The sequence below is a fragment of the Gossypium arboreum genome, chromosome 10 (genome assembly GCF_025698485.1).
Source record: "Gossypium arboreum isolate Shixiya-1 chromosome 10, ASM2569848v2, whole genome shotgun sequence".
Taxonomy (NCBI): Eukaryota; Viridiplantae; Streptophyta; class Magnoliopsida; order Malvales; family Malvaceae; genus Gossypium; species Gossypium arboreum.
This window is the reverse complement of record NC_069079.1, coordinates 118407752-118433985: the sequence shown is the minus strand read 5'-3', so window position 1 is coordinate 118433985 and position 26234 is coordinate 118407752. Positions and strand designations below refer to the sequence as shown.

Sequence of the window (26234 nt, the reverse complement as noted above, 5' to 3'; positions counted from 1 at the left end):
GCTCAAGATAAAAATAATTTAGTGACTATGACACAGATGGACAGCTTGAATATTCACATAAGTAGATAGTGAAAATTATAGATAATGTTACCTACAAGTGTGTTGTTTATACTAAGGATGTGGATGGAGAGGAGGAGGAGGAAAATATACAAAAATATATGAATGACTCGTGTATAAATTGATCACATGCCCGATTATAATCGATAAGTGTTGAATTAGAAACGATATAATGTTTTATTTGGAATATTTATTATGAAATTATGATTATCGCTATAATACAAAAATTGAACTTGTGAGTTTAGTGACCATTTGTTAATATTATTAAATTTCAATACTATTTTATGAATGGTGATTAATATTTATATATATTAATTGTTGAAAATAAGTAAATTATGTACAAAAGTTATGAAATTAAACTGAGAATTTTGGAGGAACGGAACGCAGGAAATGAGTACAATCTTTCAGTGAAAAAGATGAATTGACGGTAAATTACCCAAGTAAACCGAGATTCAGCATTTGTTGCGAATTCTCGTGTTTGCTTTCCGTTTAGCTCTTACGAGCTTCCGTTAACTCATATGAGTTTCAGTTAACCCTTTTGGGGTTTCAGTTCAGCTCTGATGAGCTTCAGTTAGCCTTCGGGCTTCCGTTTAGCACTTATGTGCTTCAGTTAGCCTCCGGGCTTCCGTTTAGCACTTATGTGCTTCAGCTAGATTTCGGGCTTTAGATCACGATGTACTCAAATCCGTAAGCTGTTCCTTGGATGGACAAGTTGGTAAGTCGTAAATGTAACATGTGGAAAAAGAAATATAAGTAATGTTATCATTATTATTATTGAGCTCAATTATGTGATTTTATCATTCAGAGATTGTATTTGACAGGATATGTTAGTAAATTATGAGTATGTGAATCAAAGTGACAGAATTTAAACACCTAATGAGGTTGAGCTGATTCACACGAATTTGTCATTTGAAATTGTGATTGACAGGAAGAAACAGTGAATTACATGCATATCAATCATTACACATAATTATCTGAAAAACAAGAAAAATGACTGTTATTGATATATGGAAATGTAAGACATTGATATATGAATGTGGAATATGTTTGATAAATGTGTTCATTCTTAACTATGGAATTATGTACCTCATGTGTGCTATTTGCATAAAGATGATATTTCAAATACTTTGGTGAGTAAAGCTTAAATATGAAATAGTATGAAATCGAGACAAGTTGTTATGAAAATATATTTAAATAATCTGTAAGTGTTTTGTACTCCTCGGTAATGCCTCGTACTCTGTTCCGGCGACGGATACGGGTAGGGGGTGTTACAGACCACCCCGGTTTGCCCATTCGTGAAAGCAGCTCGACCGGACGACACCGGTTCAGACAAAAAACCTACCGCCGGTGATAGAGAAGCCGCAAGGATAGACTCTGGCGAAACTGCCACCGTGTCTCCGAAATGTCCCTTTGGTTACGGTTTCAACAACTTCTAGCTTGGTCCTCTCAGTTGTATGATCTGCCAAGCTTTTCTCTTTGACTCCACCAAATGTATCCCTTGTTCACACCTCTTTTCCCAGTAATAATAAAATTAACCCCTTCTTTCTTTATCTATAAATTTCTCGGCTTTTCTTATTCTTTTTGGTGATGATAATTCTTTAGTAGGCCTTATTGGATTGCTTTCTTTAAATGATAATTTTTTGTCTTGTTTGATTATTTTTGCTGTTTATCATGTCACTTTTTTGATCCATTTTTGATGATCACTCTGTGCTTTTTAAACGATAGTAATGTATTTTCCTTAATTGGTCCTTCTTTTAATGATAACTTTTTATTCTGTTTAGAGTGTGTATGTCTCGGTTTAAGGATTGTCCATTATGTGGAGCTGATATAGAGAAATTGGAAGCTGATACAAATCTTCAAAGCATGGTTGATCGGTTTATCGAAGGCCATGCAAGGACGAAGAGGCCACATGTTGACGCCAATGGAGGAGGAGGAGAGCAAGTTGTGAATGATGACAAAAAGGTTATTTACGAGGACATGTCGTTGGACAGAGGTGCTTTCTTGGTGCAACAGGCAATGAAGGTAACTCTTTGTTCATTGCTTTATTTCCTTATTCCTAGTAATGAGAGTCCTGTATTTTCTTATATGAAATTAGTATTGGTTTGCTTCGTATAGGCGTTTCGTGCTTAGAATATAAAGAGTGCTCAATCTAGACTCATTATGTGTACCCAAGACATCCGAGTCCAATTAGAGAAAACGGGCAACACTTCGGAGTTTTGCTCACAACTGGGGGCAGTTGTGGGTATGCTTGGTGATTGCTGGTATGTCACCACACTCCTTTCTTGTCCCTTTAGTTTTTGTATCATCTGCAGATGTGTTAATAAGTGTTCAATGCTTAGGTATCGTATCCGTTGCTAAATGTTTGATTTATTTTGAGAGAGAAGAAGAACACGGTTAGGTTGTGCTTAATGCTTAGATAAAGAACCTGCTACTAAACAAGCATGTGAGGTCTGAAGATCTTTGAGCTATTGTAATCTGATTGATTTTCAATAGCAGAAAAGAAATGCCAATTCTGCCTGGTATAACACGGTTTGGGTTTCCATATTTTCTATTGCTGTTGTTAGCTTCATGGAGCAGGTCAGATCGATGCTAAATTTTAAATCCATTTTTTAGGCTTGAGCCGAATCGGCCTGAAGATGAAAATGCTAAACCAGAGCTTGACCCGCCCGGCAATAATAAAACAACAGTAGCCCACCTGGAGACAAATTGGAAAGACGTTAAAAAAAAGTCTTTATACTTAAATTAACATCATAAAATATCACAAAATAGTAACAATAGAATAATAAAATGACGGCAAAACAACAACAAAAAGCAGCAGAAAAAAAGTTTAGGCGGATTTGGACTGGGCCAAGCCTAGGCCAAAAAAATTTCTGATGCCCAGCTTATTTAGAAAATGGCCCTTATTTTTTACCTAAAACTCTCACTTTTCAGACAAATCTTCAGGCCTAGGCGGGCGGCCCGGCTCATGATCAAGTCTAACTTTGCTCCTTTTAGAAACATAATTAAAGAACTAAAGAAAGAAATAGTAAAAAATCAATAGCACGAAAGATGTCGGTCTAGACTCTGGAATATTGTTCTTGCCAAGGGTCTTGCATTCATCTCTAAAAGATGATAATGCGATGGACAAGTTGGTTGACATGTCTGAGCTTTCATCAAGGTTTGGACTGTCATCTTTACTATAGTTAATATTCATACTGGATTAGTTATCTGGGAGGATTCTCGAATTGAGTAACATTAAAGTTGCTATCATATTCGTGAACGAAGTAATTGGAGTTATATTCCCTTGTTATTCTTGTAATAATCTGGTTTATGAGGGAAAATGAATTCTGATGTGAAATTATTTAAACACATGATCAAGAAAAATTAGAGCCTCTCGTGAAAGCTTTATTTTTAGGGAAAGGCAAAACCGTCTCCTTGGGGGCAACTAGACAAGACATCTTTGTATTTTGTAATTGTCTGAAGAAATATGAATATTTGAGTTTATTGCAGTTGAGCAATGGGAGATTCTGCTGCTGCAATAAATTATTTTGAGGAGAGTGTTGAATTCCTGACAAAATTGCCAACAGATGATCTGGAGGTTGTTGCACCTGAAACTTTGTTTGTGTTACTCACTGCCCATAAAATTTTCAATAATGAGGTAACCCTGAACTTTGTTTAACTTTCTACAGATAACACATTCACTATCTGTTTCACTTAACAAAATTGGAGATCTCAAGTATTATGATGGAGATCTTCAAGCTGCAAGGTCTTACTATTTGCGGTCACTTGGTGTCCGACGTGATGTCATTAAGAATAATTCTGGTGTTGCTTCTCAGGTTAGCAACCTGCTCCTTTCCTTCCTGTAACTTCTTTCCCTTTCTGTTTAGCACCGGAGAAATGCTGTTGTTTTTTATCGGTTACAAGATTATGTTTGATACGGATATGTTCTTTCGACCTTCCTTGAAGGATCATGTTCTTATACTCGTTTCCGAATTTGTACCAGACACGGATACCTAAAGAAAGGTTGAGTATTGGAATGGCATTGGATGCTTTTGTTTCTATTGGAATATGGTGTAGCATTGTTTTTTATCTTCTTGCTTCCTTATAACAGGTTATAGATATAGCTGTCTCCCTGGCAAAAGTTGCAGATGTCGATAGAATTCTCGGAAAAGATGATGAGGCTATTGATGGATTTCAAGAAGCCATAAAGTTGTTAGTCACTGTCTCTGAAATCCAAAGAAGCTAGTCTTGAACCCCAGGTAAGGTCACACTAGATGTAACTTCGAAGCAAATTAATAATCGGTTAATTTTGACCTGCTCCAAAAAATAATAACCGAATAAATAAAGTCAAAAGATGCAATCGGTTAAAAACGAGCTAAATTGAAAGTCAATCATTTAGGCTAAAAATAGGAAAATATGATTTTTTTGTTTTATTTTATTTTATTATTAAATTATTTAGGCTATTTTTAATAAACTCCATGTATATAAATAGGGGTATTTTGTTCTTTGAATGGAGGAGGACTTTTGATGAATTACTTTGGGATTCCTACTTCAATCTAAAATTGGAATTGAATTATTTTCTTTTCTCTTTCAATTACGTGAGAATTTTGTCCATTTCATTTCAATTTCTTTGTTTTTTCTAAATTTATCCAATTACGTTTAGCCTTTTCGTTTTTTTATTGTTTTTCAATTAAGTTTTCATTATTATTATTTTTTTTTGCCCTAAAATATGTTTTGACTGCATTTTGAGTCCTGCTTGAAGCCGGACGTTTTGGAGAGTGGGGATTATTTCCCTTTTGGTCCCTCCTTGTTATTTGCACGTTCAAATTGGTCGATTTCTTTTTATTTATTTTTGATTCGCCCCAAAATTTTGTTTTAAGGTTCGATTTAATCTTTTTTTTAATTTTTGTTATTTTATTATCAAATTAACTATTTAATATATTATTGCTATTACTATTATGTTTCTATTTATTTATTTTGTTATTCTAATACTATTATTTTTATCTAATTTTTATTTATCTATTTATATTTCAACTATTATTATATTTCTATTTATTATATTTCTATTTATATTTATATACTAATATTATTTTCATTATTATTTTTCTTATATATATTTTTTACTCTTGTTATTAACATTCTATTTTTTTTATTTACATTTTTGTTATTATCTATTTTAACTTTTTATATAACGTTCATTTCAAATTTTTATACATTATTTACTTTAATATTTTCATATATTATGTATTTTAAACTTTTTTACACATTATATATTTTGAATTGTTTATATATTATTTTTAAAGAGTTTTATATATTATTTTATCTTGAACGGATACTAATCTTTTTTAAATTATTTTATATACTTTAGATCGCTTTTATAACATCCATTTTAAATCCTTTTTATGTATTATTTACTTAGAATTGTTTTATATTTTATTTTAGATTTTCTTACTTTGTATTTATTTGTTATTTGTGATTCCTTATTATAACATTTTGTTTATAAATTATTACATTGCGTTGTAATTATTATTACTCCATTGCATTTTATTCGCTTAAAAGGTCGTGTTTTAATATCGTTTAAGTTTTAGAAATATTTTATTCAAAAGTTTTCAAAATAAGGCAATATTCGGTATTTGGGATTTTCGAGAAGATTTGTGCCCTAACTTACTGGGTACCGATTTTCCCCGATGAGTCTAAAGTAACCGAGTATCCTTTTCAATCAAAATGTGCAAGTTTCAAATAAAAGCTTATTCTCGGGAATTCAAGGTGTTATGTCCTAACTCACTGGATGTGACATTTTGTTATCTCAAGGTAAGGATTTTCCAACGAGGTAATATTTCGTGTTTGGAAATTCGAGAAATCGTACTCTAACGTGCTGGGTTTCGATTTTATGTTTGAACAAATAACTAAATATCCTTTTAAAATTTCAATGCATGAGTTTTGGAAATCATGAGATAACCTTGGTATCGAGGGATTGAAATGTTGTAGCCTAACGTGCTGGATATGATATTTTATTCCTTCAGAACAAGAGAGTCTCAACATCCCACTCGAGTGGTCCAAACATTTTTAAAAGAATTGTATTTTAAAATCTTTTCAAATTTTTGACATTAAGACGTTAATTAATCAATACGGTACCAATTTTGGGCGTTGCGAGGGTGCTAACCCTCCCTCGTGCGTAACTGATTTCCAAAACCCTTTTCTCGAATTTCATAGACCAAAAATATTGTTTTAATAAACCAAAATACTTTATTAAAATGATTAATCTCAAGGTGACCCGATCCCACCTCGAAGAAGGATCGGTGGCGACTCTATTTTCGTTTTTAAAGTCGACCTCCGTTTTTCAAAAAAAAAAAAAGTTTCGACAATAGGTATGTGATTTCTCATTCTGTTTTCACTTGCAGCGCCTCTCCGTGCTTGCATTCCTCAGAACTCAACTTGAAGAGAAACAATCCGAAGCAACTGCGAGTTTGGTGTCTCCGTAAGGAAAACTTACTACAATCCATAACAAAGGAGCCTGCCTGTTTTGTACATACACAAACTCGAGTTTGTCCGAGTAACAGGATCGGATTCAGAAGAGATGATGTTTGTAGGATTAAAGGTGTGTGCGCACGCCCGGGGTAGTGAAGTACGAGGTCACGCATGTGTCTACTAAAGTCTACTAAATCTTACATCAGAATTCAATGTCCCTTTATTTTCGCCAGTTGTTGTAAAATGTATCCTTTGATCTATGGAATCATTTATGTGACCACAATAGAAAAAAATTGATTTAGATTTATTAAATACAAGATAAGATACATGTAAATTTTTATAAAAATATGACATGTAAACATAATATGATATGAGATACAGTACATATTACTTGCTGCAGGCTTCTGATTTTGGATAAATGTATTGAAATTTGAATGCTACTGTGACAGTGTATGAATGGAATCGAGGTAACTATTCCGGCTAACTTCAAAACTTCAAAATGTTAACTTGATTATAATAAACTGTTCGAAAAGTCGGAAAAGTTTTATTTAAGTTAGAGAAGTATTAATTTTTTTTAAAATTCTAATTAGCGAGTTTTGAGCAACGATACAATACTCACTAAGGTAAATCAATATCTATCAATAAGTAAAGTATATTTTAAAATCAATTTAACGGTCAATGTCAGAGATTTAAAAGAAATTTTATTTAAATTTTTAATTCATGAATTCGTGACATTTAAAATAGTTTCATGACAAAAAAAACAAACGATAAAAGATAAAAGAAAAGAGAGTTTTAAATTAATGCATACAATGCAAATAGAGGTCATTCAACAACAATTTTAACAACCTAATGAATTAAATGAAAACAATGATCATAACTAAAACGTAAACTTTACTAATAATTTTGGTACATTTACTTAATTTTTTTAATGGTTTGCACCCCTTTACAGTTTTATATTATGTATTTAGATTAGATAGGGATAAGAAATGTGATTTAAGGCAAAGAGACCAATTTTGTAGCAAAAGACCCATTTCATATGGAAATTCGATCACTACACTTATAAGAAAGAGAGATGATATGGGCTTGCAAAGAATGGTCGTAATTTACTCACTTTCAGACCTCTATTGAGAAAAGAGTGGTTTATATGATATGGTTATGCCACACTAGTCTCTTCATGTTATACCTTGTAACCATGTTTTTTTTTTTTTTTTCAAAAAAGGTCAAGTAGAATCATCAATGAATTGTTGACATATATTCAACATTATTGTAAAGATTAAATCTTAAATTTTCTTTTTAGGTACATAATCCACAACATATTCTCCTTTGATCTGCCTTGCCAATATCACAACCCGACTCACAACAGGACTCGGAAGGGGCAAAGGCATCTTAGATTTATCATTACATTTTTAATATCCAAATTCGTAACTAGCCTCTATCTCAGATTGTGACTTTTAATAATGTGGAAAAAAACGAAAACAAAATTTCTTCAGATTATAATGGTAATTGACATAAAACTAATATTGGCATCCAAAATCCTTAGAGAAGGATAATAAAACTAAACTTCTCTTTTTATGACAAATCTTCTAACATTGCTCTGTGTCTTTAGAAGACAAAACTGTTTTAGAAGCCTTTGAACTACCGGACTCGATCCGACCACGATCAAATCACAAAAAAGGGTAAAGTAGAGCAATACTATGATTTTTTTCATAAGACTAAATTTGCTGGAATTAAATCAATCTCTACTTACCAAGTCAGAAGGCCCGTCATTAGTTAAGAGAGTCCTTTTTGTTGTGTTAAAAACTGATTACAGCTCTTCGTGCATCTCTGGTTCTACCTTATCTTCTTCGTTCTTTGAGCTATCTGACTCCTCAGCTGGTTTTTCATCTCCAGAGGTATCCTTCTCTGTTTCCGCATTATTTATGGGCTTCTCAGTTTTAGGCTTTGGCTTGGGGATTTTCTTAATGCTATCAGCCTAATCAAACAGCAATATGCATTTCAGGAAACTACTTACAAATTCCAGAATTGATCAGCTAGAATTGGCAGCCATACCTTGTTTTGCACACCGGTTACCTTCTCGTAGACTTCTTTAGATGTGAAAACAGGCATGCTGAATCCAGACATCCTGGAGAGACAGCATGAAAGTAATTTTATAGAAAATGTAAGAACAAAGTCATAAACACAGAATATACTGATAGTTAGCATTAATGTAATTTAGTAAACAAGTAAGAACAAGCTCGTAAACACGGAGAATACTAATAATGATAGGAAATGCATGTTTTACTTGCATATGACTAAAAGTATGTTGATTAAATCTAAGAAAACAGAAGCAAATAATCAACAACAAAATGACCGCAGAAATTCTTCACCAACAATTATGTTTAAGGCTTAATAAAAATGAAACTGGATGCGAAAACTATCACTTTGAATACTTATAAGAACCCAAACAAAAAATATACCGGAAGTAGAAGATAAGGGGAGGTTTATAGGATGAGTAGGGTGGCAAATGGCACAGTAAGAACAAAGGAGTCAAAAATGGGCTGGGTTAATAAGTTATAAAAAAAGAAAACCACTAGTATCTTTGTCAAATATAGAGAAGAGACAAATTTTAAGGGCCTTGATAATTCGCAAATTCCAAATGGCTCTTGGACTTGCTTCTAATGATAAATATATATAAAATATTATGTGTTTTTTATTTACTTCTTTAGTATTCTTCTGTCATAAAATAGTTCTTTCTTATTTTACCCTTCACTATGCAAATGATGTGCAACTAGTTAGACAGCAGAAAAAATTCTTTTTAATAATTTTCTGAAAGGTAAAGCTCTTAGAGCTTACATTTTTAAAAGAGAAATTTAGAAAGTAATTAAAATTAAGTGACAAGTTAGGCATTGCCCATATTAGTTAGAATATAATTTAGAAGTTAGAGATTGTATCCTATCATGCATATGTTTAGAAAACAAATAAAGATAACCAATGTTGACTTGCTATCCAGATGCTTTTAACGTCGTACTAATAGCAATAACTTACTTCTGCTGCTCGGCCTCCTTTTCATCCAACCAAGTCTTGAACTTGTCAATATTGATCGACAACTGAAAAGCAAAATGTTTGTAAGTTTCTGCCACAAACATAGGCAGATAACTATTCCAGAAAATACTACAAAATGAATTTTAAACAGAACGAATACCTCCTCTACTTTAACTTTTGGCAGCCAAGGTTTGTCCTCCCACCCACGAATAGTCTACATAGAAACCCACAAAAATAAATATCCATGTAGAAAAATCTATATTATAAAGCCAACTAACGAAAAATCCATGTGGCACTAAAAGTTCATAAAAAAGATAATGTACTTCATCTAGATTGATGCTAGAATGTTTCTAAGGATTTCTTTTGGGCACAAGGAGCACTATGGCGTGAATGCAGGATGCCTACATGTACCCACTGTGCCCTTATCATTTAAGCTGAAGCCTAATTGGCTATAAATTCCTTGACATTTACAGAAATAATACAATTCTTTAACATTATGGAGTGTAAAGCATGTGCAAGGCATGGATAAATGCTGTTGTTCAGTGATGATATCTGATAATAATTTAAGGTTTGTTATTATATCTAGGTTGGAGCTCTCCAATATGATTAGATGTTAAGATAACTTCTTCAAGCAAACTGTTCCAACAGTTGAAGGAAATATGATAGAAGATTCTGAAAGGTGAAGAGCAGGATGTAGAAGGTGCCTCAATTTCTTTCTTCTTATATGGAGACAGGCATTGAAGATTTTCAGACTAATAAGTCAAAATAGGTTTAAAAGAAGTCAGAGTGGTTGTGGATTTCTCCTCGTGCAATTTGAAGAAAATTAGAGTGTTGAAGGAGGAAAAGGGATAAAACAGGGCTGCAGGATGCCCTTTGGTTCATGGATCTCAGTCTGGTCTCTTCGATTTCAGGAGAACAGTCCCTCCAAAAGATATCCCAAAATGCCAAGAAACATAACGATGTTGGACCACATTAAAGAATTATTAAGCATTTATGGCTATATTTAGTATTTTGCAATTAAGAGTTTGTGAGTTGCAAGCTAAAATACTTTTTGAGTTCGCATTTCTTTGAAGCTGCAGGGTAGAAATTCTCTACACCTATTCTTCGTCCCTAATTTCTCCTTCATTCTTTTCCTGTCCTCCTATTTTTCCTCCTCTGTTTCTCTGGCCCTTACATTTTTTGCCTACTTCTCCTCTATCTTCTCGTTTCTCGTGAGTTTTCCATCCAAAGACTTGTTCAAAATCAGATAATCATTGGTATCCATAGTTGGTCCATTCAAAGAAGTACAAGAGGATTAAGGAATTAGTTATACTGAATCTGAGATCACTGCCCCTGAAGAATAACAATGACTAACCAAACCTAAGTTGCCACATAACCTTTAGTAAAAACAGCACGTTGCAAATAAACAATCTGAAGTACCTGTTGCAATTCAGTAAGGTATCGTCGCGCAAATTTTACTGCTTCTGGCCTTGCAGTCAACTCTTTAAATCTAAAAGTTGGTCAGAGAAATTGTTTTAGTCCACTATTTTTAATTCCTTGTAACGAATGATTGTTCAGAATATAGTTTCCACAAAAAAGAGAACTTAATCCAAAGAAATATAGATGATACCGGAAAAATATTGGATCAGTGGCAGCTTTTAACAAATTTAGGCGTTCTTGAAACTCTGTTGCAGTTGCATCTTCACCATCAGTATACAGCCATTCTTGAACCTGAACAAAGAAAATACCCTATGCTCAATTTTTAATTCAGATAAACTTACTAAAAAAATCTCCGAAAACACGAGACAAACCTCATCAAGCTTTTTGATACCAGATTGGCGTTCATCATTTGAAGATATTCTTTCAAAGTCTTCAGATGTTTCAAACTGGTATAAGCAATAAGGTAATAGAAAATAAAATTAATAAGATATAAGATCAACTAAAGAACTGAATGCCATGGACCAGTGACTGCTCTAACAATCAACCAAACATAGTGAAAAAACTACAACAATTTCTGGTTATGCAGAAAATCCAAACAGTTCTATTTTAAATTTGTTTAAAAAATGTGAAACACGTAACTCAGAAAAACCATCACGAGGGATTGAAAATATAAAGTTAAATACATTTTAACAAGGAAAATTATTTGTTACAATGCCAATGGAGTTTTTAGATTCCACTAGGGTTTGAAGGGTGACACAAGTCCCATTTAGGGTGTAGTAAAAAATTTTAGAAGTTTAGTTTTTAAAAAATGGACACGTGACATATTTGAAGCTTACTTGTGGAGTTAAAATATCCCAAATGGCAATATAACAAATACTAACCATATTAACAAAAAATGAATAAACAAACACAATCTTTGCACCTTCTCTTTCGTAGCATATATATATTCTTCAAGGTTATTTTTTAATTCTGCTGTCCTTCTCCGTTCTGCATCCTTCTTGTCCAATGCTTCCAATTTACTTTTAGCATTCAACAAAGATTCTTTTGAAAGAGGTATTCCAGGTCCCATTGTTTTCTCCACTATCTACATGGAAAAGAAAATGGGGGAAAGAGTAAGAAATATGAAATAATAATCAGCTTATACTGGATTATTTAGGAAAAGCATGGCAAATAATGGCATGAAACTAATTGAAGAAATATTCTAATATAGGTTTCTTGTTTGCACCTTGAGTGGGATTCTGAAGGTCATCTTCTTCAGTTTTTTTTCTGTACCAAGATCCACTGTATTTGGTTCAGTGGTACTGTTAGATGCATTACTGATCCCTCCATCTGACTCCAAGCTATTGCTATTTTGTTCAGAAGTGTTTTCAGCATCAAGATCAACAGATACATTGGAAGAAGCAATGGTTGAATTCTCCACGGTCAAATTCCTTTTAGGAACTTCTATCCATTCTGTTACTTGAAAAGCAGCCTCTGCTAGATCCAGAGAAAGAATTCCACTTCTAGTAAGAGAGAAATGCAAATTTGTTTTGATGGGAGAAGACAAATTCCGAGATGAGTACCTAAGAAAGGCACGGATGAACAAAAGAACTTGATTATTTCCAGCAGAAAGAGTTAAAGCAAATTATAATAAAGCATAAAGTAGGTGGTTGCTATTAATAAAATAATAACATTAGTATTAAACATAGCTGATCTTTGACCAAATAAAAAATCATAGAAAAATTTAGATTAGTTGGGTTTGTTTTGAACTTCCTATGTGAGATAAGAGGAAACAAGAAGCTTAATCTGTAAATCAGCTATTAATCATTCATGTAACTATGCAATTTAATAACTTCATTTGAATCATTTGAACTACTTAAATAAATTAACACTACTTATTTCAACGAATTTGTGCCAAAGATTATAGGATGCCGAAAATTAGGTTGAAAAAGTCAAAAGTTTACATTTGAGCCTCCAACTCCAAGTGTATGAACTTCGAAACTCCAAAGCAAACTATGAACCAAAAAGTTCCATGCCAGTATTCATTTTCATTTGTTTCAAATATTGTGAGACCAGCAGTTTTACTGGTTTCAAAATCCCCTTGAAAAGAAACTAAACCAAACCATTAACACCCCAAACATTGAAAGAGGGCAGAGATCAGCAAGATCCTTACTTATTGGCTGCATCTGTTAAACCAGAAACAGCAAACTGAGCAAACACAGGGGAGGAAAGCCCAGGAGGTAAAAGACCTTCATTATCATAGGCAAGCAACAATTCAAAATCTTTGCTGCGATTAAAGGACTTGAAAATCTGTAATGGAAAGTTTGACAATACCATTAGTAAAACTAGAAAGAATATGAGTGGTGCTTTTAAATCTCCAACTCTACAATATGGGTTCAAACAACATATTATTTTTTACCTTGCTGGGAAGCTTTTTCATCCTTGGCACAAGTAAAAGCCTGGTATCCCCATCTTTTGAAAGATCAGGCCCGTCTAATTCCATAAAAAAACTGTAGGAGGAACCATCAACCATCCCCAGCTTACGGTTCAACTTAATCCCATCACTTAAATTTGCAGCATGTAGTGCTGCACCAAGAACAGTAGCTTCATCAGCATCCAGATGTTTGTCCAGATCTTTCCTTCCAAAATATTCCAGGAGCTTAACCTGTTAAGGGAAGAGGGAGTTTACTTCAGTTTGTCTTTCATCAACTAAGCATAATTCAATCTATGGAAATTACATGGCAGAGATCATTTTGGCAAGTTCATCTTTCTTATAACTAATTGAATCACACTGCAAGGAAGTATAACTTATTATGATGCAGGGTCTCCAAATTTATACCAAATATGCATGTTGCTTTTGTTTCTTTCCTTTGTGCTTTTTTTTGCTTTCCTTTGGTACATGTTAAGGGCACATCACAATGGCGAGCTGTCTATTAAGGCAGATATTTCAAGATCTTAAATGCACAGAGTAAAGAAAAATAATATCTAAGAAAAGTAAGATATCTAGTTATACCCACAGAAATTTTTATAGCTGCGTAGCAGGTTGCAACATTCAAATATTTTTATTTCATGTTGGAAACACCACCAAACATGAATTATGTAATATGCCATCATACTATTAATATATTAATGGAAATAGAGGCTTCCCAAACATGACATGAAAACTTCATCCAGCTGCAAATAAATCCAGAAAATGGTCCAAGGAATTTATTTTAAAATTTTCACCAAGATTTACAAGATTATATTTGCTTTAGTATTTGCAAACTATCATTACAAAAACAACATGAGGAGAATGACACTTAAACTAACAAGGTCAACAGAAAGAAGAAATATATTGCAATTCCATAGTACAACTACGACAATCCCATCTAGCACAAGGAAACTATAAATTGATGTGATCCCACATCCATTAAGTATTAGATATACTGTGGTCTTATATTAGTTGAAACCTATTGCCTTAGGTTTTAGGATGGATGCTTGACATGGTATAAGAGTTCAATTTTTCTTGCCTACCCCATGAAAGGTTGGCCCCCTTGTCAGGTTGTCCATGTGTAGGGTCATTGTTGAGCTACACAAGAGGGGAAGTGTTAAATGGTGTTATCCCACATTTACCAAGTATTGGGTTTCCTGCGGTATTTTGTTCAAGTTGAGTCTGCCCCTATGGCTAACTGGTACAACAGAGCCTAACATTTCCTTCTTTCTTTGCTTTCATACTGATTTATTTCCATATATCTGCAAAATTAGGAGAAAGTGTAGTACAAACCTGCAACTTTGGAACTCTAGTAGCACCTCCAATCAACTCCACAGCATATATATCATCAGCTTGCAAACCTGAATGCTTCAGCACTTCTTTCACAGGCATAAGAGATTTATCCCAAAGGTCCCCGCAAAGCTCTTCAAACTTCTCCCGAGTTATGGTGCTCCTGAAGGAAGAAAAGAATAACAAAATAATTTTCACACAACAACATGCGTTATACTCGCATACTACCACAAATTCCAAACATTTGCCGAGCTTATTTTCTCTGTGGTTTTGTGATTTCAGCTTTATGAAATGACACCTAAGGTTCATCTTCTAGCTTAAATTTTATTTTTCTTCTTTCGATTTGCTCTTTTTTATTCAGCTTCAGATCTGAAAGCAGCCACAACAAATAGACACAGCTGACCTCCATAACTTATTTTATAAGAAAATTTTAAACGATCAAAACTCTTAGGATTGAATGAGATGAAAGGGAAAAATAATCAGGGAGAACAAGGAAAAATAACTACACCATCCTTAGTGTCCTAGACAGCTATTGGATTAAGATGATATACAAAAACACAAGTACTGTATTCCTTTTCTTCCCTTCTTATTGTAAAGAAGAACTAATAGGTCTTTTCCCTTTCATTTAAGCAAACACCACAGGAAACTATAATATTTTTGAAGGAATGGTGAATGCCCCAATAATCTATAGGGGAATATAAAAGAAAGCAATGTCTATCTTAAATTGTCTAGAGACTGTTACATGATATCTTGGCCTTGATAAGATAGAATACGTGAAAAAAATAGTTAGAAGAAAATATTTAAAGCAACAAGTGGAAAATGAGGTCCCAGGTAAGTTAGTATAGCTGCAGCTAAACCTGCATCCGACTAAGACAAGTCAACAGTTTCAGAAAAACGTTTACCTCTAGGCTTGGGTTCAACCATAAATTTAATTTTTAAAAAGAATATGTAACAATATGAATCTGGTAGATAGCCATTTAAAATGTTTCAGCTACATTCGGTAGCTCTTTGGTTCATAAAAGAAATTCCTAAGCTACCTCAAAGAACAAAGACTTGCAATCAGAAACTATGAGGCTTCACAGAATAAACTTTCTCGGATTCATCACAGAATCATACTTCACCTCAAGAATTATTTTTCATGGAACAGAAATATACAAAGCTATACGCAATAACAGGAATAGATATGTTGGAAGCATGTACTAAAACTAGATTAGATTATTTAAAGGCTACATACCTGAAGTCCCGATCATCGTGAAGAGATTCAACAGATATTGGAGCTGCAGTATTTGCACTTAAAATTTCTTTTGTACGCTTAACCTGTTTCTTCAATTTAGCCATTGCCTTGGGATACTTCCTCACATCAACCCCGTTTCCAACTTGCTTATTGAATTCATCTGCAAAGTACTCAACTAGCCGTAATTCCATGTTCTGTCCTCCAAGTCCCGAGTCCCATCTAACATCCTTCACCTGATAAAATGCTAAACGTTAATAGCGAAGGAAACAATAGCCAAATGCGGTATAGTGTGACAACAAATTGTGAGCCCAAGATCTGAACAATAGTGTTACACCCAAAGATGGAGCATGACGCGGCAATATTACCTAGAACAATGCTCTACAACTATAATTATTTTTTCAAGGTAACAAAACTAGAAAATGGCAATAGTAAACTACAAACAGTTTCCAAATTTGTAAAAAAAAAAAATGCAATGAGAGTGTTGTTTTTTTACCTGGAATTGATTGGCAGAAACAGTTTTCCCAAACTCCTTAGCATTATAAGCAGAAAAATAAACAAGAGCTGCATAAGTACTACTCGAACCCATATCATAAAAAATCACATGCCTCGAACCATTCGAGAAATCCTTATCGATCCCATACTGCAATGCCGCCCCCGAATGCTCATTTATCAACGAAATCACGTTTATTCCCGCCAATTCAGCCGCCGTCATCAGCCCTTTCCTCTCCGCTTGTCCAAAATACGGCGGCACCGATATCACCATATCTTTAACCATCGTTTTTGAATGAAACTCCGCCAAATTCGCAGCGTACTTCAGGATCATCCCTAACAACTCCTCGACCGAGTAACTAACGTCGTCCGAAACTCGAATCATCGCGGCACCTCTAAAATCCTCCACTACATCAAATGGAAGGTACATTGCATCCGCGAAACGCTTGACGTCTCGGTAGGGCTTTCCAACCATGTCTCGGAGATTGGAGAACACCTTGTCGGGATAACGAGCTACGATTCCAGCAGCTTCTTCGGCGAGTAAGCGAGTTTCGGATTGGAATGCTACTAAGGCGGGGGATTTTCTCTTGGACATCTCGTTGATGGCAATGGTGATCGGAATTTGGCCGGGTTTTAGATTGACTACGGCGACTTTCAGCCATTCAGAACCTAGATCTATGCTAGAAACGGCGGATTCGGACTTAAACAGGAGTAACGATAGTAGGGATAAGGATACCCCAAATCTGAATAACATATTCCTCATTAGAATTACGTATATATTTGTTTAATTAAGAGAATATCTGAATTCTGTAAGGAACGGAGAGAAGAAGCGGAGAAGGTTGTTGGGAGAGTTTGAGGAAGTTATGATTTTTGTACGTAGAGCTGAAGGGAAACTAAAAGGGAATGGTTTATGTGAAGCGCCGCGTGGAAATTTAGACACGTGGCGTATTTTGAGATGCTTAGAATTGTTTTGCGTACTTGCCGAAAGCAGTTCTTTTTGAGGTTGGATTTTTGCATTTTCTAGCTTAAATTGAAAAAAATGGCATAAGGATAAATTTGGTGTTTAATGTTTATATTTTTTTATTAATTTGATTCTTATTTCCTTTTTAGTTAAAAAATGGACTTTAACTATTAATATTTAAAAAATTCAAATTGTTATCTTTTAATAAAAATATTAATTAAAATGTTAAAATTTTAAACATACCAACTCGTATGGTAATTCACGTGTATTTCATGTTAAATTTTTAATTTTAAATTATTTTATTTTATTTTTGATTAAATTATTATTGACATCACATACAAGACAAATAGTGTTATGTAAATATGAAGCACATATAGATAGGAGCGAAGCTAGAAAATTCTTTTAGAGTCGAAATTAAATTGTAAATTTTATGATAGTAAAAATATAATTTTTAAAGGATTAAATTAAAATTTTATCATCTTTAAGGGTCAAAGTATAATTTTATTTTTACTAATTTAAAATTTTAAAAATTTAAACAACTAAAATGGATCCATTTTTCCATTTTAAAAGGCGAGCCCTGCCAACCCCTCTTAGATTTGTCCCTGCATATGAACGTCACGATAACATCATTTAAAAATTAATATTTTAATCAATATTTTTATTTAAAAATAGTTTAATTAATTTTGAAAAATTAATAGTTAAATTTTACTTAAAAAGTAATAAACATCGAATTATAAACATTAATATAAGAAATTGATTTCTAAAAATTATATCCCTAAAAAGAAAATCTTGGTCTTATATCTCTAATGCAATAGGCATTCGTACATTTTAAGTTGGTTAATTACGAATACGTGCCACCTTATTTATTTTATGTGATAAGGAGCTTTCTTTCTTAGTTTGTTAAACAAAAGGTAGAAGAGATGTTGATGGTATTTCGATTTACAGAAGTAATCCTGCTGTTTCTCATCTTTTATCTGTACATGACTTCTTTTTTCGAGCAAAAGCTACACAATATCACACTATTAATAGCTATTCGAGCACTACTAACTCTTCTATTAGAAATGATTTTTATGCAATTTTAATTCCGTCATTAATTTAAAATTTTAGTTATCAATTAATTTAATTCAAAATCGGATAATTAATTAAATTAATTAATTAATGAAAAATTAAAATTAGAAAATCAAAACACATAGAGTGAAAATATTAATTATAATTCAACTTGCTAAATTAATATATAATTTAATTAGAAATTTGATCATATAAAATAAGAACATTAATTATAATCATTAACAATGATAATCTACCTTTTTTATCTTCATTGAAAGTTATTTTGACATAAATAACCACACCTTTCATACTTAAGTAAAATATAAATTATTGTATATTATACAAAATAAAAATAATAATTCATACCTATTTAGGAAGTATGAAATATGTGCATGTTTAATTATTTCATTCTTTAACTTTATAAATAATTATTTTAATATTTTATTTAAATTTTAGTTTTTTAGTTTTAACTTTGCTTTTTGTCAAATCATTTTAAAATGGATGGAAATGATAACGTTTTTTAATTTTGTTGGTATGACATACATGTTAATTGTGTGTGTATGACAAGTCAATATTTAATTAATTTTAAATTTTAAATTAAAATCACTAAAATTATTAAAATTAATATTTATTTTTAATTAAAAATTTAATTAAATGTTGGCATGTCGTTCATGTGTATAGTTAATAAAGATAACAAACATTAACTTATTCATCTATTTTGGAGTGATTCAAAAACTAAAAGAAGTGAAAAAATAAATAAATAACTAATGCGTTGTTAAGAGCACCAAAAATATCCTATTCCTTGTAAAATAACGAAAAAGAAATAGTAAAGGGGAAGTAGGGTCGAATCCTTAGGGACGGATTATACGAATGCTTGTTTCTCGAAATTCTGGGCAGAATCGTGCCCAAGAAAACCTGTGTTCCTGAAAAAAATAAAAAAAAACATAATTTAAGAATTGATTTTGGAAGCGAAAAATAAAATAAAAACAGAATTTAAAGTTTACTGAAATTATGATTACGAAAATAATAAAAATAATAAAGAGAGTTTTAAGAGAAAAGAAATTCTTATAAGAAAGTTCCAGTTAGAGGTGTGCATGGGCAAGCTACTGCCCTACCAAGACCCACTTAGAAATGTGGGAGGTTTGGGCAAAAATATAGGCCGAAAAATGGGCTTGGAAAAAAAAAGGCCTGTCTAAAAATGGGCCGGCCTCGGTGAGGTATTTTAGCCGGGCCCCGCCGAATTCACTAAAGGACAAAAAAATCTGCATTTTTTTATTTTTGAATGTTATTTTCTTGTTGTTTTCTCCATATTTTGATACCATTTTACTATTATGTTGCTATTATTTTGTTGTTATTGTTTGGATATTGTATAAAATTTATTTTATTGTTAATTTTCTTATTATTTTAAAGGCATTTGTTAATTTTTTATTATTTTAGAAGTATTTGCTTCTTAAGTTGCATTTATCTTAGTGTTATTTAAGTCTACATATTTTTCAAAATTTATTTTCAATTTGTTGGGAAATATTTATTTTGATATTTTAGTATTTTAATGTATTATATATATTTAAAAATAATAAAAAATAATATAAAAATTAATACTAAGGTCGGGGTAGGGCTGGTTTTAGTATTTTTATCCGGGTCGGGCTTGGGCAAAATTTTAGGCCTATTTTTTGGGCCCGGCCTGGCCCGAGCCCAATAAATGGGCACGATTTTTTAGTTGAGCCCAACTCGAACCCACCCGGTCCGGCCCATGAACACCTCTAGTTCCAGCCTCCTGTTGTCTTATTCCGCCTTGGGCTCAATTCTTGGCTTTTGGATGATCCTTCTCGACTCAAGTAAGCCAGTTATAGTGGAAGAGGACGCCTACGACCACCAGCTCCAAAGATTAGACTTACGATTTTTAGGGAACCTGACTTTAGCCAGTAATCTATGCTAGATCAACGCTTCTCAATGGCGAATCCCACGCCATTTTGTCTCTTTGGCTCGCCAACCTCGACGATAAGTTAACGAACCGACTATGCAATCCTTCCAAAACATACAAAGCGGTACGCCTTTGCATATCTTTGAAAAGCTTACTTCTTAAGGGCCATGGACGAAGCGTCCACCAGAAAAGTGAGAAACGATGAATACTTGGCGAGAAGGCTAAATACAATTCTAGGCCTCAAGAACCTTTTTTGGGGAAATATTGACAACTTTTGGCTAGAAGGGTTTCAGTGGCTCATGATAATGGTGGAAAAGAAAAGAAAATTATGGAAAAAGAAATTTTATTAAAAGAAAAAAAATATGAAAAGAACAAAAGACTTTTAGGGAGAGAGTGTTTACAGAAAAGATCCACTAAATAGAGTCACTTCACCCCCTATTTATAGTGCTAGGGAGATAGTCTAATTTAACTTAAATTCTAAAAAGATAAATACATTTAATTAAAGATAAATAAAGATAATTAAAATAAAATCCTAAAATTTAAATAATCCTAATATTTATCTTTAATATTAATTATCCTAATATAAATAAAATAAAATAAAATAGAGTCTTCCAAAATAAAATCTCTTCTATTTGCTTTTAAGTCCTTGTGCCTTTCATGTTCGCACTTTTGGCACCATATTTGTCCCACGTTGCATATTGGCCCATTTAATCTCTAAATTGACACTTTTTCCCTTGAATTTACTCTTCGCTTCCAATTTAGTCCCTAAAAGATAAAAAGACATAAATAGCTCAAATTAGTAGGCTCAAGCTCAAAATAAACACATGATTAATATATAAAAACACGTCATTTTAGAGTATTATCAAATTCCCCCTACTTAGCCCATGCTTGCCCTCAAGTATGGTTCCTATCGACTGTGGAAGCTAGATTCTGCCATAAAAGAAATACCACTCCAAAGTTTCATAAAAATTAGTTAAAAATACATATGAAAAATAAAGAGACCTCTAAGCTTGCTTTAAGTAAAACAGAAAAAGTATTCCAATTAATTCACACAAAAATTAAGATCGACTTGAGTTATGCTATTTAGGTAAATTACCAAACCTACTAAGACACCTTAATTATTTCCTCCTTTAGTCCTCGAAGTGCAACTTTATTAGTACTTATTTTTTTTCTTTTTTTCTTTCTTTTTTTAAATTTTATTATTATTTATTTACTTAGGAATATCTTAAACATTTTGACGCGAAGAGAGATGACAACCCAAGCACCCCACCCCGGTTACTCAGCCCAACATACTCCTAAGATTATTTATTTCTGGTTAGTGGAGTTTTACCCAACACGTCACACAACCTTTTGACGCGAAGTAGAATGACAACCCAAGCACCATACCCCCGTTACTCAGTCAGTCACGATTTGAGCCATACTCATAATCTCGGCTAGCGGAGTTTTACTTGTCACGTCATACAACCTTTTGACGCGAAGTAGAATGACAACCCAAGCACCCTACCCCGGTTACTCAGTCAGTCACGATTTAAGCTGTACTCATAACCATGGAAAACTTTTATTAAAAATTAAACGATATTTAAAATTCTTGAGAACTCAGGAAAGAAAAAATTTAAGTGTCAAAAATAAGTTTCAATAATCACCTAATAGCCATGAACATTAATTAAGCATGCAATCATTTTAAGTGTTCACTTTATATTAAACTTGATCAATTTTACGAAAAGCAAGATAGAATTAACCCTATTAATCACAATTATTTTTAGCCTAATAAAAATAAAACAATGGAGATGGCATCAATTATGGGAAAAATCATAACTTCCTTAGAAGGTAAGAATCATGCTTGTAGGTCAAATAGTAGGCAATTCCTGGTAAAATCTTGGGTATGAAAAGCGGCAGGATATTCTTAAAATAAATGGGCAGAAACGAGCACAAAACAGCAGCAACAACAATATGACAGCAAAAATAGCAGATAATAACAGTAACAACGAAGAATGCCTCCCCCCACTTAAAACACATAGTCTTCGATGTGAAAGTAAAAGGAAAACAAATAAGTGGAGAAAAAAAAGTTTAGAAAAACTCCCCATGTAGTTACCGTCGGTTGGCACACACGGTGGAGAAGAAGATGGCGAAGCGGCAAGAGGTGGAGACGGGGTGGGTAACGTGTGCAACTGCGGTTCGGCTTCGAGTTCTCACCATGGTGGCTGAGAAATTGGCGGTGAGTGGTGGAGGAGAAAGGAGTCGGCAGTTATGGAGAAATTTGGGGAAAAAAATGTAAGGTTTAGGGGTTTTATTTGCTGAAAAGGACTGTTTAGCTGCAGGTTTTGGGGATTCTAGGGCTGGAATAGGATTGTTCGGCTGCAGAAATATGGCATTCTGGGCTGGAATAGAACTGTTTGGCAGCAGGGATATGGCATTTTGGGTTGGAATTGAACTGTTTGGTACCATGAATAGGGTTGTTTTGGTGCACACTTTCTGTCTTTTTTTTTCTTCGTATTTTCGCTCCATTTCACCTAGATAGAAGAAGAGAAATTTATTAATATTTAACTAAAATAAAATAAAAATAAAATAATAAATAATAAATAATAAAATAAAATAAAGGAAAATAATAAATAAAAATAAAAATAAAGATTGGGTTGCCTCCCAATAAGCGCTTGTTTAACGTCGTTAGCTTGATGCCTTGAACGGTTTTATGGTGGTTCTAACTGAATTTTCTCGACCGTGTGGGCTTGGAAATTCTCGTAAAATGGCTTCAGCCGTTGACCATTGACTGTGAACCGCTTTCTTGATTCTTCACTTTCTATTTCAACTGCGCCATGCATAAATACTTCAGCCACAATAAAAGGTCCTTGCCACCGAGATCGAAGCTTACCTGGGAATAGCTTTAATATGGAGTTATAAAGCAAAACTCTTTGTCCTACTGAGAAATGCTTCTGAACTATATTTTTATCATGAAACAGCTTTGTTTTGTCTTTATAAATTCGAGCATTCTCGTAAGCATCATTGTGAATTTCCTCCAATTCTTGAATTTCCAATTTCCTTGCCTTCCCTGCGGGTTCTAACTCCATGTTACATTGTCAAATAGCCCAATAAGCTTTATGCTCCAACTCTACTGGTAGATGACACGGCTTGCCAAAAATAATTCGATACGGGGTCATGCCAATTGGTCTCTTATATGCCGTCCAATAGGCCCAAAGCGCGTCATTGAGCCGAAGACTCCAATCCTTATGGTTGGGTTTAATCGTTTTTTTCCAAAATTGACTTGATCTCCCTGTTTGAAACCTCTGCTAGACCGATCGTTTGGGGATGGTAGGCTGTTGCTATACGATGATGAACTCCATATTTTGATAATAGTGCCTCCATGACCTTGTTGCAAAAGTGAGTACCACGATCACTGATTAAAGCTCGAGGTGTTCTAAACCTAGAAAAAATAGTTCGTTTTAGAAACTCCACAACAGTTTTAGCATTATCATTACGAGTAGGCTTTGCTTCTAACCACTTAGAAACATAGTCTACTGCAAGAAGTATATATACGTTTCCAAACGAAGAAATAAAGGGGCCCATGAAATTAATACCCCATACATCAAAAATCTTACATACATGAATCGGGGATAGGGGCATTTGATTTCGTCTAGTGATATTACCTGTATGCTGACATTTATCGCAAGACTTACAAAAGTTAAACGCGTCGCGAAAGATTATAGACTAATATAGCCTACACTCCAATACCTTGTGAGCTGTCCGCTTAAGGCCAAAGTGACCTCCACAAGCTTCTGTGTGACAAAATGTAAGGATGGAGGTTACCTCGATTTCTGGAACACATCGTCATATTATCTTATCTGAACAATGTTTCCACAAGTATGGATCGTCCCATATGTAATTCTGAGCTTCTCGTCTAAGCTTGTTTTTTACGGATTGAGCTAACTCAGTATGCAACGATCCCGTGGTTAAGAGATTAACTATGTCTGCATACCACGGATAGTAAGCCTCGGTTGAGAATAAGCTTTCGTCGGGGAACTCATCCTTTATGGGATCATCATCAAACGGAATTTTTATCCTACTCAAGTGGTCAGCCACTAGGTTTTCACACCCCTTTTTGTCACGAATCTTGATGTCAAATTCTTGGAGCAGTAAAATCCACCTAATGAGCCTTGGCTTTGCTTCCTTCTTTGCGATCAAATACCTAAGAGCTGCATGGTCAGAAAAAATAATCACCTTAGATCCCAATAAATATGATCGAAATTTATCTAAAGCAAACATAATAGCTAAAAGTTCTTTTTCTATGGTTGTGTAGTTGCTTTGTGCAGCATCTAGGGTCTTTGAGGCGTAATAGATGACATGAGGCTCTTTCACTATCTTTTGTCCCAATACGGCTCCCACGCTGCGTTCGCTTACATCGCACATAATTTCAAAGGGATAGTTCCAGTCTGGTGCTTGTACTATAGGGGTGGTTACCAACTTTTGCTTAAGTGTATCAAAAGCCTCCTTGCATTTTGGGTCAAACTCAAATTTCTTGTCTTTTTGCAACAGCTCACCCAATGGTTCAGCTATTTTTGAGAAGTTTTTTTATAAAACGCCTGTAAAATCCTGCATGGCCAAGAAAAGAATGTATCTTTCTAACAGTAGAAGGATATGGCAGAGAATTTATAATGTCAATTTTGGCCTTATCAACCTCAATTCCCTTAGATGAGACTATATGACCTAGAATCAAACCTTTGTCTACCATAAAATGATACTTTTCATAGTTCAAGACAAGATTAAATTCTATGCACCTGTTCAAAATTATCGTAAGGTTTTCAAGGCATTCAGTAAAACAGTTTCCATATACGGTAAAATCATCCATAAACACTTCAATAATTTTTTCTACATATTCAGAAAATATATTCATCATGCATCTCTGGAAGGTAGCTGGTGCGTTGCAAAGTCTAAATGGCATCCTCCTGTATGCAAACGTGCCAAACGGGCATGTAAAGGTGGTCTTTTCCTGGTCTTCTGGCGCAACAGGTATCTGGAAGAAACCTGAATATCCATCAAGACAACAAAACTGAGTTTTACCAGTTAAACATTCAAGCATTTGATCTATAACAGGAAGAGGGAAATGATCTTTTCTAGTATAAGCGTTCAACTTCATGTAATCGATGCAGACACGCCACCCGTTCTGCACTCGGACCGGTACTAAGTCACCCTCAGTATTTTTCTTTACTGTCACGCCCGTTTTCTTGGGCACAACTTGTACCGGACTTACCCATCTGCTGTCAGAAATGGGGAAGATGATGTCAGCATCCAGCACTTAATTATTTTTTTTTCACCACCTCCATCATATTCAGGTTTAAGCGTCTTTGTGCCTCTCTCCTTGGTTTCGTGTTCTCCTCCAAGTAAATCTTGTGGGTGCATGTCAAATGGCTTATCCTCTTCAAGTCAACAACGGTCCAGCCAATCGCCTCATTATGACTCTTTAGTACCTAGATCAAACTTTCCTCCTCGGGTTTAGAGAGTTTATTTAAAATTATAATGGATAAGGTATTACCTTTTCCTAAAAATGCATACTTAAGATGCGCGGGAAGCGGTTTCAATTCCAAATCTGGAGTCTGCACAATAGAAGGTAGAAGTTTAGTTCCTGATGGGGACAATAATGTCTTAACAAATTCATAATCATCATATCTATATTCAGATTTGTCTTCATAAGTTACTCAAAAGTCTCGTCTACTAATAAGTCAACCAGGTCGACACGGTTTACACTCAAGATTTCGCTTGGATGGCTAATGGCGTCGTAAACATTGAATTTTACGATCTCCCCATCAAATTCTATCGTAAGAGTGCCGCTTCAGACATCGATCTTGGTGCTAGCAGTACTAAGGAAGGGTCGGCCCAACAGGAGGTCTGAAGATCCAGCAGTGTTGTC

At 33.9% G+C, this 26234-nt stretch overlaps 1 protein-coding gene and 2 pseudogenes across 1 annotated transcript; 1 reads left to right on the top strand and 2 right to left on the bottom strand.

Moving 5' to 3' along the window:
• The first annotated feature begins 760 nt into the window (after window positions 1-760).
• On the top strand, window positions 761-6826 carry LOC108487642 (protein NCA1-like; annotated as a pseudogene).
• Window positions 6827-7985: 1159 nt separating this feature from the next.
• LOC108486933 (heat shock 70 kDa protein 17-like) lies at window positions 7986-17290 on the bottom strand. The gene is made up of 14 exons (XM_017791102.2): window positions 16411-17290; window positions 15918-16150; window positions 14687-14846; window positions 13343-13588; window positions 13097-13233; window positions 12170-12506; window positions 11867-12028; window positions 11316-11390; window positions 11135-11235; window positions 10945-11014; window positions 9686-9739; window positions 9529-9590; window positions 8554-8626; window positions 7986-8476 (listed from the first exon to the last, which is right to left on the bottom strand). The coding sequence occupies exons 1-14, from the start codon at window positions 17167-17169 to the stop codon at window positions 8309-8311; spliced, it is 2637 nt and encodes an 878-aa protein (XP_017646591.1). The 5' UTR covers window positions 17170-17290; the 3' UTR covers window positions 7986-8308.
• A 5732-nt stretch (window positions 17291-23022) lies between these two features.
• Window positions 23023-25568, bottom strand: LOC108487641 (uncharacterized; annotated as a pseudogene).
• Window positions 25569-26234: the final 666 nt, after the last annotated feature.